Source organism: Merops nubicus, unplaced genomic scaffold (assembly GCF_000691845.1).
Source record: "Merops nubicus isolate BGI_N331 unplaced genomic scaffold, ASM69184v1 scaffold4051, whole genome shotgun sequence".
Lineage (NCBI taxonomy): Eukaryota > Metazoa > Chordata > Aves > Coraciiformes > Meropidae > Merops > Merops nubicus.
In genome coordinates this window covers 32849-50610 of record NW_008587507.1, presented here as the reverse complement: position 1 = coordinate 50610, position 17762 = coordinate 32849, and the positions used below count along the sequence as shown (strand labels likewise).

The 17762-nt window shown below is 37.5% G+C and overlaps 1 protein-coding gene across 2 annotated transcripts in view; it reads left to right on the top strand.

Annotated features, from left to right (window-relative positions):
- The first annotated feature begins 695 nt into the window (after positions 1 to 695).
- The window catches only part of POU2F1 (POU class 2 homeobox 1), a 49406-nt gene continuing 32339 nt past the window's right edge, over positions 696 to 17762 (top strand). The window contains exons 1-5 of one of the 2 annotated variants that reach the window (XM_008948933.1): positions 696 to 723; positions 5205 to 5270; positions 11683 to 11783; positions 14697 to 14750; positions 16370 to 16489. In XM_008948933.1, the coding sequence (XP_008947181.1) occupies positions 696 to 723; positions 5205 to 5270; positions 11683 to 11783; positions 14697 to 14750; positions 16370 to 16489 (369 nt within the window). Of the gene's footprint in view, positions 724 to 5204; positions 5271 to 11682; positions 11784 to 14696; positions 14751 to 16369; positions 16490 to 17762 lie in introns of those variants that run through there. The other variant, XM_008948934.1, reaches the window with a different exon arrangement.

The window sequence follows — 17762 nt, the reverse complement described above, 5'->3', positions numbered from 1 at the left end:
CCAACAGGAATAAGATTAAAGGTACTTAAGTCTGTAGAGTTGTTTCTAATTTGTACATGTCATTTCAGTGGCATTTGAACAGAACTCTGTCTCTTCCCCTCCCTGCTCCCCTGTGGTACTGTGCTTGAGTTAAGGCTGAGAAGCCAAGCTATTGGAAGAAAATTCATTTTGTTCCCTAATTATTATGCTGGCACTCGGGAGATAATTTTTCCCTTCATGCACTGCCAATTAATATGCAAATGAGCTGATAAATATTTATACCATGATTTAAATTATGCAGGGAGCGCTTTCAGTGTACTCTGCAAATGAATTGTTCATGGACTTCAAAGTGCTGGCTGCTGTGCTAACGAGAGGAGATTTGCATAAGGCCCTAATCAGGAGCATACTGATTAAGCTTCATTATGGAAACTGCCAGCTGCAATCTTTGTTTCTATTTTATTACAAAAAAGGGAACTTTTCACGCTTCAGTCGCCTTGACAATGTCAGACACAGCTAGTAGGAGAGACTAAAACTCCACAGAGCAACTGAAGTTTCCCTGTTCAGTTGAAGATTGCTATGGTGTAACTGAAGTTGTATTTCTTCCCTCACCTCCCCACTCCCTTTCATGTTCGGTCGAGGGCAGTAGTGTAGATTTGATAGAAATTGTCATTCTCCCCTTCCTTGGACTATCTGAACCTGTGGAGGATACCACAGCAATGCTGGACTGCAGCGACTACGTTCTAGGTGGGTACCAGCTCGGCTCTTTCTTATGAGCATTTAATATGGAAATACAGGGTGTGAGGTTGACTATGCATAGAGACTTAATCACATATGCAGAGGCTAGAGAATGTCTTTGTAGGGCTGAAGCTCACCAGTGAATTGGCAGCAAGTAGCTGCCTGGGAGATGGATAGATAGATCAGTACCAGGGAAATACATGGTTTGGTGTTTGGTTTGTTTGAGATTTTTTTTTTCCCCCTTTCTTTCCCTCTCAGGGTGAGATTTGCTGCTAGGCTTGGATGATAATAATACAGACCTTTTGCTTTTAGGATTTCAACCTGAGAAGCATTTGGGTTTTAACAAACACTGGACTTGACTTGCATATCCATGTGTTACAAATTTTAAATCATCAAAATGAATAAGGGAGAGTTCTAGTCTCAAAGAATTTAGTAGCTGTGTTGAGCCTTTCCCCAACTGAATGTATGCTATGTCTGTGTATTTTTAGTGTAACAACAGGGTTCTTCATGCATAATATAAAATAAGGTGGAGTGCACAGTGGTTGCCATTGATATTGTTGCAAGCTGTGCCTGAGGTTATTGGGATAATATATTTCCTGCACTGAGATTCCATCAGGACTGCAGAACAGGCGCACCATAATTTCATCTTCATGTCTTTTAGAAATTATTTATAATAATGGATGATCCCAATTTTATAATAGATAAGGCTCTTCCCCCAAAGCTCAATGTTGAGATTTTTTTTTTTCCCTTATTGTTTGGATTCCATTATGTAAGTTCATCTCAAAGCAAGAGAATCTATTTTTGGATGGTAATTTTTAAAGCAGACATCTGAATATTTGTTTCTGAATAGCAAGTGTTTTTGGAAAATGAATTTATAAAGAATTTTTGTCATGTTTTCACTCACATTGAACTTTTTTTTTTTTCCGTATGCATCAATGAATCATTTTTGCTGGTGCTGATGGAGTATCAGGGAGTTTCACTTTAGTGGGGGAAAGTAAATAATAAATGATATATTCTGTGTTAAGATTTTCTGTGCTTTACTCTCTGTATAGAGTCACTAATACTCCAGGTTGACCCGGTGTCCGTTTCTTCTTCTGAATACCTTTGAAAGGTTACTGTGGGTGTGTGCTAGACTGGCACAGCGCTGCTTTGCGACACCCTGAGCCCTGCTAGCAGTGCAGCAGTGCCGAATGTATTCACTCCCCAGAGTTTCCTTTCAGTCTTGCACCTGCTGCTTTCGCTCCTTCCTCCTGTGAAGTTTGTTTTGAGGTAATGTTGGCAGAAGTTTTAGCCCAAGGCCTTTATTTAAAACCGTTTGAGATCTAAAGGAAAAAGAGAAGGTGAGGGCATTATGGTTTGGGTTTTTTAGCCCACTTCATTTGTTTATTCTTTTGACCTTAAAGCAGAGCATGTACAAACCAAACAGTCTCTTTATTTGACACATAATGAGTCCATAGGTTTAGTATCCTGCGGATGTGTGTCTGTTTAGCTGGTAGCAGTTTTGTGCTTCAGATGTATGCCATACCATTTGTAATGGTAATAGCGGCATTGTTCTTGGTGCTTTATATGCAGAAGGCCCACAGATGGAACATGATATAGTGAAATAATGGATGCTATCCTTCATTTGAACCTGAGCTATACCAGAAAGATGTTTCTTTATCCAACTTGCAGCTTTTTTGCTGTAGCAACGTTTGAGGTCATTGTTAGGGTTGAACCTTTGCAATAAAACATTCTTCATTTAAACGTGCTTTTGGCAGTTGAGTAAATTTTATGTCTAGTACTAGGAAACGCTGAAAACCTTTTTTTAAAGGATTTATTTTGCAGCACGGCCTGCCAGAAAATCGTGTCTTGGTTGCTTGATGAGAAGAGGTCTGTAGAGTCATAACTTTGTCTTGAGCAAACTTGTTGGTCACACAGGACAGTTAAAACTTTGGTTCGTTTATTCTACCATTAGTATCGTGCATGATGGCTCTAATACTATTAAGTTGCTGCAACAAACTAGCACAAGAGGCCCCCTGTGGTTTTTCTTGGAAGAACTTTCTGAAGTGGTTCAGGCAGTGAATCCCATGTTACTGCAAAATTATAATCTCAACCTGTGCTTCTGTGGTCAGTACTATCGTGAGTTCGGACTATCCTTCTGCTTTGGGCTTAAAAAAATTACATCCTATGTCCAACAGCCCCATGAGTTAGCCAAGTTTCCATAACCAAATGTACTGGAATTCTAATCCCTGCTCGTTTTCCTGTTGGTTGAGGATTCTAGTTGAGAGGTGTCCCTGCCTATGACAGGGAGGTCGGATTAGATGATCTCTAGGGTCCCTTCCAACCTAAGCCATTCTATGATTCTGTGACTCAGAGTTTATGTCCAAAGTGCAGTGTCCCATTCAGTGTTCTCTGAACCTAAGCTAACTTCAGTAGTCAACTGTGTGAAGGAATGAACTAATGCTGTTTATCAAATGAATGTTACCTTATCATCACTTTAAATAAATGTGTTGTTGCCACAACAGTAAACTCAAGGTATGTGCAACTTCTGGGTAGAAACTTACTTTGTATTTGTTTCACACACAGATCTATCAGCAGAGGGGCACATCAACAACAAATATTTCTGTGCAGTCAGTGGAACCCACGTTCTTTTTCTGGAGTGTGGCTCATACTATCCAAATGTGGCAAATGACAAAATAAGGAGCTGGGAAGCAGTAGATACTGTATCTGCAACCTTACTGGAGCTCTGTCTTTAAACTTCTAGCTTGAATCTGCTAAGCAGAGGTTGTGAAAAACGGGGCAAAACTTGGAGCCTTTTGCTAAAGTGTGGGCTAGGAGTGCTCAAGTGGAAAGTTTCTCCTCACTCATTCCCCCTTTCAAAAAGCAATTTAACACGTCTGCCTTTATACTAAGAGTAAAATTGATAGTTCACATCTCTTGGCTGACATTTGAAAGATTAAGCATAGGAACTTTATGAGAAGAGTTGAGGCTCTGGAGAAGCTAAATTGTCAGGAGGAGATTCCTGTTTGTTGCAGTCCTCTGGGTTTTTTAGCCCTTGCTGGCTTCAGCTGGAGAAGTTGTTCACATGGAAAATTAAATTAATTTAAAAAATATTGATGTGTCTTAAATTGTGTTTCTGCTTATTGGAGTTTTTCTATGTTTGATGTTTCTTATCTTTTCTTTCACACATGCTGCATTTCTAACTAGTTCCATGCTCTTCCCACCCTGCACTCCTAACCAGGCATCATCCTGACTCTGTTTTCATTCAGGACCTGTCCACATGCTTTTTTCCTTCTGGCTTGTGCTTGTGTTCCTCTGCTACTGTCACCCCTGGTTCACGCCTGAGGATGGCTCTGGTCTCTCTGGGCAGGAGCAGGGGATAGTATGCAGCAAGTCTGGGTTCTATTTTCCAGCTCTCATAAACCACCAAGCAGTGAAGTGTCTGGACGTTCTTGGAAATACCTTGGGGAAAGATAGAGCAGTTAGTGCTCTTACTGTATTCTTCTTCAGCCCCTTGGTAGTTTGGAAATCACTGCTTTGATGAAAGTACATGACAGAGGTAAACTTTTAAGCACCTAACAAGAGAATATCCCAGACTAAAGAGTTCATTTTGAGCTCATTGAACTTGCTCTTAACTGGTTATGGGAATGGAAGAATGTGCTTAAGGATTTGCTTACACTTTATTTTATGAACTAGTCTATCTTGAGATTCCTTTTGTAATTTTGGTTTGTGACAATGTGGCACTTTGAGATCAGTGGCAATGAATGAGGAGTAATAAGCTGGAGAGCTGATGCTGTACACAGTACATCTGTATGGACTCCTATATAAGGAAACTATATTCTGTGTCTGCCATCCAGAGAGGCCCTGTGTATTGTACTACGTTCAGCTGACAAGCTTTGAAACCAAAACCAGACTTCCATAGATTCATCCAGAGGGAGAAGGAAGATGAATTGTTCTATATTTGTATGGTTTTGCATGATTACAAAATAACTTAATGTCAGTGACGTTCCTGTAAAATCAAAATGCAATATTAGAAAAATGGCATCTATTTATTATATATTTATATAATATATTTATATCTATAATTATGATGACTGAATTTTGTTTCTCTTATGGGAGCAAAACCAACAACGTAAGAATAATTTAGGCTGTGGTGGTCAGACTTAATGTTTGTGCTTTTTTTTTTTTTTTCTCCTCCTCTTTGCTTCTAAGACTTTCATGGTAGTGAAAATTGAGTTCTTACCTATCTTTGCCCTCCAGTACGGTCTCTTCTATTCCCTTAACACCATGTTTTCATGTATGGGAAGAACAACATGCAAAATTTTGAAGCAATATTTATCTGAAAGATTCAGTCTTATGTTCTGCTTCTGATCATTCTTTTTGTGTTACAGTTGGAATTATGGTAAAGTGCATGTAAAATTTCTGATGTCCTGTACTTCCATTTGACAAGAAGATATTAATAGATTTTTTTTTTTCTGTATTAGTTTATCTTTATTTCTGTTTTAATGTAGACTCAAGAATGAACAATCCGTCAGAAACCAGTAAACCATCAATGGACAGTGGGGATGGGAACACAGGTAAGAAATTATGAGTTGGAGCACAGGTATTTTCTGATGAAATTGAACGGATAGTAAAGCAAAATGTCTTTGCCAGTTTGCAGGAATTAAAAAAACAAAACAAAACAAAACAAAACCCACCACCACCTTCCCCTTGTTTTTAGAGACTTGGAAACAGTTTTGTCCTGTCATTACCCCTACTATACACCGGGCATTATTCACACATACTGTGTCAGAGCAGTAACCACACTTTATAGATAAGATTCCCCTTCCTCACTTCCTATGTCTGTAAAGTTTCTGATATTATGGAAAGTCTGATGGCACTAGCTCTCAGTAAGTGGTCTTGTTTTTTCCTGGCAGAGCATACCTTTGACACCTCTAAATTCATAATTTATTTTTGGATTTATATTTTTCCTGGCAGATATGCGCCACTGGCTCAACTTGTTTGCATTTTGGACTTCATTCAAGCTCCCACAACAGTTCACAAGAACAAGACAAAGGGTGAAAGCATAGTTTCTCAATGTTAAAAAAAAAAAAAGTTGCCCAGCTTTTCTGTAATTTCTTCATGTATTAGAACAGAACCTTGAAATTTGGCTGAGGAAGAAGAGCCTTTGTGTCAGGGCTATTGTGCCTTTTGGTACATCCTTAGAGATGTGGCCAGTTCTAAGCCATTGAAGAAGCTTGTTAAGCCACTATAACTCAATCATGCTATCTCATGCTCTAATTCCTTTCTGGAGTTAAGAGAAGCAATAGAAATGACAGTTCTGAAAAGAAAATAAACAGTTTAATCTAACTCTGAATCTTCTAAGATCAGAATAGCATTTGGGAAGAGAAAATTTTAACAAGTAGAAGCTTGTTATTGTTGCTTTGTGAGAAGTCTAGTTACCTTGTGTGAGGAAAATTATTTTCCCTTCTCATGGGTGAACAATAAGAGTTCTATTTTATATTCTGGAATTGTGATGAAATTAAGACATTATTTCATTTTATGCTGCTGTCTCCTCATTCTTTGTGCAAGGCTTAATGCAGCTAAGAATGACTGAACGTTCCCAATAGTGATTTGAGAGGCTGGTGGTTTTCTGCCAGTGCATGGGTCAGTCAAAAGGAATTTTGCTGACTTATTTCTGTTTTGTTACTGACATCTCATTTTTTATAGGTCCTGTTCTATTTGTAAATACAAGAGGTATCAAATTTAATATGGAATTAGTACTGGTTTAGGATGATACAAAGCACTCTTTAAAAAAAAAAAAAGGGCTGTAAATATTTCATAATCAGAAAAACATGAAGAGAACTAGGGTTTTAAATATCCCTATAGAACCCTTGTAGCTGGAGGGTATGTGTAAACTTACGAGAAAATTCAGACTTCCTGCTCTGTATGGCCACAGTTCCCCCCTGCGTATTCTTTCTTCAGAAAGAGTTCATTCCCAATGCACTTCCTTCAGTGCAGCTCTAACTAGAGGTTTCACCTCAACTGAGCTGTTAAAGATGAGGACTTGGTTTATTCAGAGGTCATCCATTATCACAGAAATATTGCATCTAATTCAGCAGAACCCCAGCTCCACTCTCCTAGACAAATGCTTCATCGATGTGAAGGTGGTGGTCATGGTATAAAGAAATGGATGGATGTAAAGTTGCATGAGGTGCTTTCATCACAAATGGGGTGTCATCTGTATTTTTTTTTTGTACTCTAATACTAAGGTTAGTTATTACACAAGTTTGACTCTTTCTGGTGTTTGGACCTTTTGCAAGCATTGCTTCTGTAATTAAAGTGTTCCCAGTCATTTCTTTCAGTTTTGTTTCCTGACTTTTTCAATTATGCAAACTAAAAGAGTCTAGAATTTTTGAGGACCCTTTTCTGCAGCCATTGTTTTGTTTTTAAATACAGTGCTCGTAAACCACCGGAGATAGTGATAAATGGAATTTGCAGTATTCTCTGGGGGCTCACACATCAGTTTCATTAGGCAACTGGCAGATGCTAAACTCTGAAAGGAATACTCCTGGAATGTGATTTTGGGCATCTGATCAGGGTACTTAGATTGTGGATCTGGGTTCTGTGTATACTTAGCGAAAAGAAGTCAGCTTTCAGCTCAGCTGCTGAGGAACTGGAAGTACCATTGATTGTCTGGGGAGCATAGGCTCTGAAGCAAAATGTGTGAAGACGATTTTTAAGAAACACTACAATTTTGAATTTTTGTAAATTTTTGTAACTGTCTATTTTCCAGTGATTTTTGTATGCTTAAGTCTGCTGTGTAAGCACTACTAGTCTACCTTTTAAAACCCCAGTGAATGTTTGGATCATTCCTGTTTGAAACTGGAGTAAGCTGATGCAACTTGAAAATTTAAGATAAATTACCGTATGCATGAAATTTACATTTGGTAGAGCTAGTGTTTTCGGGGGGGGAAAAAATTGTTGCTGTTGGTAAAGATGACTTCAGTAGCTCTCCGAGATGACAGGTAAGTTTCATGAAATTTAACAAATTACAGTTTTGTATTTCTAACTCTGACCATTTAGGACACATAGGAAAGTCCCCTGACTACACCGGTCACAATAAAATGCCTGAAACAGATTTTAATTTTTTTTGCTAACTGGATTCCTCTTTTAAGCATCTGAAGAAGCCATATTTCAGCCAAAATAAAAACAACAACAAAAAGAAGTCTTTATGAGTACAAGAGTTGTTGAATGACTGTTTTCACAAGAACATAAATTGATCAAGTGGTTGTCAGTGTTGCAGAGTTACACAAATCTTTTCCAGCCTTCAGTTGTGGGTGGACAGTCTACTTAGTGTATCCACTGGAAAATAAGAGAGAAGTAAGAAGAGTGTCTTACAGTAAACTGATCACTCTTTTGGTTTCATTTTTATAAGTTGCAGCATAAGATTTTCCAAAATAACTCAACCTGTTTTGTATGTTTAATGTACATTCTTTTTTAAAAGCTGTGTGAATACTGTACTATGAAAGCCAAGGTTATAATGTCTGTGGAAACTGCAGTATTATGACGTGCATTGACATGACAGCAAAATAATATTCTTTGTAAGTGTAGTTTTTTGGCTTGTTTGCATTGCTTCATTTCCAAAGATTGATTCCTGGTACTTAGCGTTCTGTTCCTTTACCTGGAGTGGCACTGAGATGGTTCAAAGATTTTGATATAGCTGAAAACTGCACCTACTATTAGTCTTCATCCAAACCAGCTCTGAAGTAACCAACCACGTGGCTGAATTTATGCAATAATTTAAACATGCTGAAGTTGCCTTGGACTTGGGCTATATATAAGGGTGAAGTTTAATCCTACTGCTTGATTCAGCCTTAACAACTTGCTGGGGGCAGGGGAGGCTCATTTTCCTACTACCACGTCTCTGACCTCCCCTGCTTTGCATTACCTGGTGCTTGCTGAGACCTAAAGTAAGTTAATTCATCTAATTTATCTGACCGAAAACTAACATGGCCAAAAGAAAAAGAGAACAGTTCTCATAAACAGTTTTCTACTCAGAAAGGTGAATTGGCTTACTCCTGTGTCCATGAACTACTAGAAGAGGCAGGACAGGGACAATGTAGCTGGAACCAGGAAGAGAAGAGAGGTGTGAGTTGAGTTGTCACTCTTGTTATTTTTTGTTGGTGAGCTGTTAGGTCAGCTCTTGCAGTTATGGGAGCTGGGATGGACATGGAAAATACATAAATACTTGGGATTGTTAAGTCTCAATACTTGTGATTGCATCTGCCATGTCTATTAATCAGCATAGGTTTTTGCATTTTAATCTTATCATGAGCAGAAGTAGCATTTTGGTCCGTTCATTCCTTACAATGTGCTGACTTGCTTCTGACAGCTCCATTTTCTAGTCTCCTTATCAGATTTCTTGGATTACATAGAATTGGTGTCACATCCTTTTGAATGCCTTAAGAACAAGGCCTCTCATATGCTGGACTCCCAAGTTCATTTTCCCTGCTGTTCTCCAGAAGATGAAGGCTTCCTGTGATAAATGCAAGCAACCTGGGTAGCATTCCTTCCAAAACGAAGGCTGCATCTGAAAGGGAAGGGACACTGTACTGCCATATACCAAAGAAAGCTTAGGATGAAAGTAGAACTAAGAGTGAACAGGTCTCTCTTTTTTTTTTTTTACTCTGGTTTTGGGAGATGCAAGATGCAATTGGAGTCCTTTAGGGTTGAATTCAAGGAAAATGTTGTTTTCTCTGCGTACCTGTCTAAACTGTTTTTTCTGGGACCCGTGGAGATTTTAAACCTTCTGTCTTGGAACTTACTTATCAACCTTAGATGGTTAGTTTCAAATTTCCATACTAAGAGTCAGCAGAAGTACTAACTGGAGCATTTCTTCTCCACACATGCACAGCAGTGCTCTTTTAATATGGTGTCTTGATTTCAGGCTCTTTTTGGAAGATGGTTAACTAGAACAACCTTACCTATTTATTTAAGATGAGACTTCCAGCTAGTCCTCACAGAAATGGATAATTTTTTTTGACCTCTGCAAGTTTTCACTTGGAATGAGGAATATATGCCTTTCAGTAGGTTTTCTTACCTGTAATTTTTTTCTTACTTGAGGGTCCATGACCACAGGTTGAAAACTGATTCAAAGCAGCTGCCTAAATGGGGAGGTGGTAGATTGTTCCCTTTGAATTGCAGTAGCTGTTTGTCAGGAACTATTTTTATGTATCTAGCCAATCATCTTTCCATTCCTTTTGGCCTTCTGCATTGAGAGAATTCTGCAGTTTACTCAAAAGAATGAAAATAGATGAGATTTTTCTTGCTCTTTCTTTCTTCTCTACCTTTCTTTGGAAAAACTAATGCAACTAATCGATCAGTTCAGATCAGTGATAGTCCTTCCATTCCCATTGGTTTGGAATTTTAGCCTCATTAACCAAAATAATTTTAGATGTTAAGAATATTCATATTTTTCAACTATGTCTGTGGATCTTTGGTTGTACATATATCTCTCAAGTTTGTATACCCTGGCCCAAAGCATAGAATTAAAAATTTGATAGTAGATCGAGTCATCTCCCACAGCACCTCCACCAAAGATGCGTCAAAAGGCCACCTTAGGCATACCTTACATATGAGTGCTAAAAAGCTTGACTCTCTGCATAGTATTTAGCTGAATACTGTTAATAACTGAATTGAATTGAATAACTAATTGAACTGAATAACTGTTCGTTTAACTAAACATTGACTCCATCCATGGGAATTTTTTCTGTATAAGCTGTTTGTAGGTCACAGTAGTAAAATACAATATAAAATATTTTACATCGCTAATAAAATTTTACACCTGTTTGCTGTTGCAGATATTTCTAAGGAATAGGAAGCTGTTGTTTAACAACTGTGACTCTCTTTTGCTTAGTAGATAACAGATTTTTACGGTGGAAAATGTAGATGATGAAAGGAATTTTGAAATAGGATTTAGTTGAAAAATTGTCCATAGGCACTGAACAAAATCTTGAAGAGTAAATATGCAAGACTAAAGCTGGTTTTACTTCATTTCAGTCATGCAATTTTAAAAATTACATCATCTGGTCTAGAAATTCCATACAGCCTGATACACTTAAAGTCTCCTTTCTTGTTGTTAGCCACCTGTTGTTATTAATACCCAACATACAAACCCAGTTGTTGATAATCTTTAATGTTGATTTTATCATCTCCCCACAGAATTATTCTTAAAAGTTTGTAGTTTTAGTTCCTCTGGGCAGAAGAGAATTCTGTGGTAGTTTCTTGTGGATTATTTTTTTTTTTTGTCTTCTCACAAACAGTTTATTTGGGGATACTTTGGGGTTTTTATGTCTTCCAATATTTTTAGGAAGAAGACAACAGAAATGTCAGAAAACAGTCATCAATCAGTTATATGAAAGAGGATGAGACTAAAAGCAAGTCCAGACAGTTATGTGAGAGCTCTGCACAAATATTTATGGAAATATGGAGTTATCGGTTATGAAGAGAATAAAAATGTGCCCCATAACTGCTATGTATATATGATACTTCTGTTTTCATCAACTATTATTTTACCTGTCTTTAACAAAAGGTGACTTTATATGAACCTTATTCTTGCCAATTTCTGAACTTGAAGATAGTCTTCAGCTGCTGGAGAGAGTGCAGGAGAATGGAAGCACAGGTTAACCTTAGCAGCATGCACACATTTGACTCTCAAACCATGGTAGAGTGATGGGGTAACAGTATACATAGAACAGATAAGATGACAGAAGCTGAAGAAAATACTATGTTCATTTTTTTCATCTGACAGATGCTGTATTACCCAAGTCTGGAAGTGCCACTGCTTCCCCACCCTTCCTTTCAGTAACAAATTTCAATTCTTGTTGCTCTCAGAGTATTTTTCTACTACATACTATTGAGAGAATAGTAGGGCACTTAGGAATATTAATTCTTACTCCATTTAATAAAAGTAATAACTAATAGTTCTTAATATCTCTCTTTCTCTAGGCACGCAAACAAATGGTCTGGACTTTCAAAAGCAGCCTGTGCCTGTCGGAGGAGCAATCTCTACAGCCCAGGCCCAGGCTTTCCTTGGGCACCTTCATCAGGTAAGAGATGACCCATTTCAAAGTAGAGGAGACTTGGGCAGGTACAAATGCAGCTGCTCTTGTATCTTCTGTGTTGTCTCTTTCTGTGAATGATGGATAGTCTTGTAAAGGAACATATGGGTAGAGCACTTGTTCAAGTAGCTTGGATGGGAAAAAGTTCTTATTGTGGCACTTGCTTCATTTGATTAGACTGCAGAATATATCAAGGTAGGGGGAAATTTATATGGGGGAACTAGAAAGCCACTTCTAGGGGACTTGAGAATGCCTCAGGTTTGGTTGTTTGGGTATTTTTTTAAAGCTTCACGGAGATACCAAATGGAAAAGCAAGGTAAAATCTAATCTTTTTGGTTAAGGATTATATTGGCAGAACAGCTGCCAAGGTTCTGAAACTGCCACTATGTAGTTAAGAAACCAGAAGTGGTGTTGAATGGTAGTCAACATTATGCTTCAATCTTTCAAGCTCTTACAGATTAAGTAGAATTATTAATTGATTGTACTTACTAAGCATATATGGTTTGTGAGTTTTTAATTATTTTTTTTAAAGTTATTTCAAGGACTTGTTTTTTAGATGATATTCAGGTTTCTACTACTGTCCCTCGGTTCTGCTGCTGCTGTGTTGAGGGAATCAAAGCTGAACTTCTGATGTTTCAGATGAACTTCAGACTTGCAAAGCAAAATGGCATCCCTAGGTGAAGAGAAGTATAAGGGGCATTTTTTGTATTTTTTTTCTGTTTGCACTTGATGTATGAAAACAAATGTCCTAACTTCTTTCCCTTCCTCAGCACTGAGTTTAAACTTTAAAATACTGTTCCTAATTGGCTGACCTTGAATGTTTGAGGTCTGAGGTTGCACAGTTATTGTGGTATAATTGACGTACTGAAGCTTTTATGCCCTCTTTTAAGAGCTCTGAACTGCCATTTTATTGTGTGGAACATTCCACACGCCTTGTCACATAATTACAATTTTCCTAGTAGATTGGGTTATATAGGACCTAGGGAGTGCCAGGGTTTGAATTTGCTGAATCAATAGGCTGTTGTAGGCTGCCTTTGTGTGGAGAGAAGCTGACTAGTTTTCATGGGTTGTCAGCATGTGTTTAACACGGAGACAGATACAGCTGTTTGGCAGAATTTTGTGTGTTTGTTTTAGTCTTTGTTATGTTATATAGATTGATCCAGGACAGTAACTGTATTTAGTACAGTGCTTTATCTTGCTTTGGAAATGTATTTATTTAAACAGTTGTCGGGATCTTTGTAACTTCATATTTGACAAAGTGTGATTCATTTCATGAAACTCTGGTTCAAAAGGAAAATCTCAGGTATTCTTTCATGCACCTGTAGGTGTGTGGGAATCTATTGTCAAATTCTCCCCTTCTAGTGTGGCTGCTGTTAGTGGTGTGTCTTCCAGCCTTAACACAGAGTGCTTTCCTCCAGACAAACACAAAATATTGTGTTGTAGGCAACATTCAGGAACAGTTTAATTTCTAATTAGAACATGCTTGTTCTGTGGTGGAAGAGATGTCAAAATTGCGCTCAAAGATATTTTCAGGAATATGGTGCCTGTACCTGAGTGAGATACATATGTAGTCTTCATTGTGTTTTTTTAATTATTATGTAATTTTAAAAGTGTTATTTATGAGTATATTTTTTGGGTGGTTATTTAGATTATTCTCTGCTGCTAATTCATGTTAAAAGCTCAGATTACAACAACTCTCTCAAACAATATTTTGCTTGTGATGAAGAGGAGCTTTTCTGGGAGTGTTTGCTTAGATGTAGAACATGCTTAGTCAAGTTCCTTCAAGAGTTGTAGGAAATATTTCTAAGGTGACTCTTGAGGGTTGCCTGTTTGAATATTCAGTTATTAATTTCATATACTGCAACTTAAATTGAAACTTCTTATGCTTGCATATATGTAGATTCTCTTTTGTGATGTATTATTACATGGGGGCACCTTTTTATAGAGAAAAGAGTGCTACATTTTGCTTTGCTTTATTGTATCCTTATGTGTTCCCTGGATTTTAAATGAGCAATGATTTTTAAACGTGGCCAGAGATGAAATTCATTATAAGCTGTAACTCCAACCTTTGAAAAATGTTGGTAATTAATTACATAGTGTTCATAGTAGGAGTGGTGGTAGAAACAAGGCAAGACTGATTAAAACAGTCTTCAGTAAATAAAAATTTAGTGTTTGTTGTGCAGAGAAAATCCTGCTTAGAGATAAAATAGCACTCTTAAAGAAATTCTCACTTTCTGAAGCATCAGTTTTTCTTCACTGCTAACCCATAAGTACTTCTTTGGACTTGTTAATCACAAACACTGAATTCAAGTTTTGAACATACCTGAATCAATACAGCCTTTGTAAAGTGTCTCCAGTTGTCTGGATTGACATCTTCTTTTTTGGTGGCTGAGGGCTGCAAACACTTGAATGGGTTGATTTGAGAAAAAGTGTTTATGCTGTGGGTTTTGTGCTGTGCAGGTGATTGCTCCTCTGTGTATAATGAAGAGGGGAATGCAGTGTGTATATTTGGGATAAGACCCATGCTGAAAAACCAGAAGGATGATGCTGAGCAGAGCCTACCGTCCTCCCCTGAAGCCTGAGCTTTTTTAACAGGAATAGGAGTACTTAGCCTGTCCACCCAAGAATGCTATGTTTCAACTCAACTTCATGTAATGTCTAGATCCCTAGGCAGGAATACATTCAGGAAGAAGCAGACAAATAACACTGTGGAAGAGTCTTACAGACTTTTTTCAGCCAGGAGCACAACCCCTATTTCAAGGTTTCAGGTGGTAGAGAGGCATGCATTGTGCTCAGGGGAGTTTTTGTTGGTATGTGGGTGGGAAGGTGGTTCTTTTTACACTGTTAAAGTTTTCTGTAGATTCTACATTATTTCATTCCCATTTTTGCACTGTGTTGTAGGCCCAACTCGCTGGAACAAGTTTACAGGCTGCTGCTCAGTCCTTAAATGTACAGGTAAAGACAGTTTCCTTCTGCTGCTTGTCATCTCATTCAAACAGCATTACAGTCTCATTAGAGATAGTTTTTAACCTGATTTGTTACTCTGTTTTTTCATTCTGACTGGTCTTGCAAGTCATGGATATTATATTATGTTCAGGATTGTAAGCATTCAGAAACTGGAGTTGTTTAAAACATGCAGTGATTGTAACTTTATACTAAATTTCAGTCAGGTGTTGAATTATGAAAACTATAAAACTTCAGGAGTATTTCATGTTCCTCCATTTATTCACTGATTTTAAACATTGCAAGTATTGCTTTGCAATTTGTCCTCTGGTAGTTGCATACAGGAGTATAATGTAACATTAACTATGTAATGGGGTTAGTGTAGATTGCTTGTGTAAATAACACATAGTGATTTCAAAATAAGTCAGGGTAATTGTTGTTTAATAATGTACGTGAGACAACAAAGCTTTCAAACTTCTTTATGATGCTGAACACTTCAGTGTATCAGTTAACGTGCCACTTCCTCTCAGTACTATATTAAGGGGCAAGGGATGCAGTTTTATTGAAAACTGGTTTCAGTATTGCTTGTTATTAAAGAACATAGGTAGTGCATTACATGAAATGCAATAGAATGTGGACCCACTTATACATAATAACAATTTGGAAAGAAGAGGAGGTATAGTGACCTTCCTTTCTAAGAGGAAGGAGGCAGAAAATTGCTTTGGTTGCCATGGTAAACTTGCATCCCTGAGAGAGATGTTGGCAAACAGGCTGTATCTCCAGTGCAGAATGTTTACAGTCCTGCACTGTAATTATCGCTCAATGACTGGCAGAATTAATCAGAGCCTTTATGTTAATTAGCCTGCTCTGCAGTCCCCAAAACAGGTGGTGGAAAATATGCAAATCTATGCAGAATTTTAATGTTCTGCATAACCAGTTTTAATTATCATAAAACTCTCTCTCTGTGACTTCATCCACTTGCATTTCTTCTATCATGTCTTCACGATTTCTTCTGTTTAAAAAGAAAACCAAACCAAAACCATGCACAAATAAAACCTAAAAAACCTCAAATCTTTTAAAGTAAAGTAACATTGAATTAAATAAATGGTAAATACTGATTATGTAAAGACATTGTATATATATCTTACATATTTTGACATAGGCAGATAAACCTGTGAGGGTTTCTCAAAGCAGTTGCGTTTAAGTCAACAGTATGAGGTGCAGGATGCAGACAGAGAAAATGGAAACGCGATCTCCTTTCTCTTGTTCTATTGTTCAGGATTTTAGGCAATGAATATTTTTAGCAAGCTTTTCTCTCTTTATCGTGAAAGGTAGCATCAGCTTCAGTTGCATTGTGTAAAATGAAATGAGACTTGAAAATAATGTCAGGGTTGCAAAAGACCCCAGTGTCTTTTTGTTTTGTTTAAACTGCATTACTGACAAGCATATTTGAGCTGTCAGAGCTGAGATGGTGGGCACATAGAGACATTGCTTAAATGCACCCTTAAAATAAACCCAAGGGCTTTTTGTATGCTGATGAAAGATTTTTATTGTACCTTGTTGAGATAGCAGTGTTATACATTAACATCTGTTTTACACTATAAAGAGTTGTTTGGTTTTTTCTTGACTAGTCTAAATCTAATGAAGAATCTGGGGACTCTCAGCAGCCAAGCCAGCCTTCCCAGCAGCCTTCAGTGCAGGCGGCCATACCCCAGACCCAGCTCATGCTGGCCGGAGGACAGATCACTGGGGTAAGATTTACCCAAGTATACTGCAGTAATCCTCCTGTCTGGCAAGTGAGAGCAGTACTCCCTGGTAGAGCTATCAGTGAAGGTTACTGTTATTTCCTTTAACATAGGAAGAAACTTGAGTGAAATAAGGGACAGAAAATACCCTCCTATTGAAAAAGCAGACTTTAATCTTTGCTTTTTGTTGCAGAGTGTTTATTTAGAAAACGCAATCTCAGTACATCTTGACTCTGCAGTGAAATTAAAACCTGGTGTGTGTACAAATAAGAAAATCGCTGATATCATAAAGAGGAATTTTTTAGTTTTTTGCAAGATTAAAATGCAGCATGGGAGCATGAGACTAAATCTTACCAAATAGTTGGGTAAAGAACAAAAAGGATGGGAAGTGCTGAGGCAAATTCTTCCTTTTCTCAAACACATTTCTTTTCAAATAACTATATGAGTGCTTGCCTTAAGCCTATTCAACCCTTCTGGTTTAACCTACCAATTTTGAGGTTTCTAATTGCGAGGGAGTGAGTAATTATGGAATAACTGTTTTAGGATTACTGGTGTTTCTGAATTGTTGTAAATACTTTCAGTTGTTTAAAAAAAGAGTAAGTTTTGTGAAAGGGCTGGTTTGGTTAAAGGGTTTGCTTCCACATAATCAGCTTTGCAGTTTTAAGAGTTTGCATATTAATAAGGAATTTAGGGCAGTTGCTCCAACAATATATTTATGATTTGAAGTATTAGGTTAGATCATCTCCACATTTGAATAATACAATGTCTTAATTTCATGTTCAATTGTTAAGTCTTCTTGTGTGTAAATAAACATCCTATTCAGTTTTTGATAATTACATTTAAAAGTTTTAAAAGTGAGACTGTTTTCATATGTTATTAAAACGTGGCATATTTTACTTTTTTTCTTATTCTCAAAAAATACTGATTTCAGTTTAGTTTATCATTGTTTGCAGTAGTGAAACATTCAAAACTCCAGGCCTATGCAGATATAGATTGTAGTATATATGTGCATCAAGATTCATTTACATATAAAGCAGAGACTGCTGCCACCTGTTTTGCAGAGATAATGTGTGTTTGGGAAAGGGAAGGGATGTAAACTTGCCAACTATTCTATTTAAAAAAAAAAAAAAAAAGCAGATGGGGGACTTGGAGAGAAACAAATGGAGCTCATGTTCTTTACTTATATCTTAGGGCATAATGGAAATGGTAGAATATGGCAGGGGTTCATGCTAATGTGAAACAGCTGGGGGGTTATCAGTTTGTTCAGTAGCCATAGCCA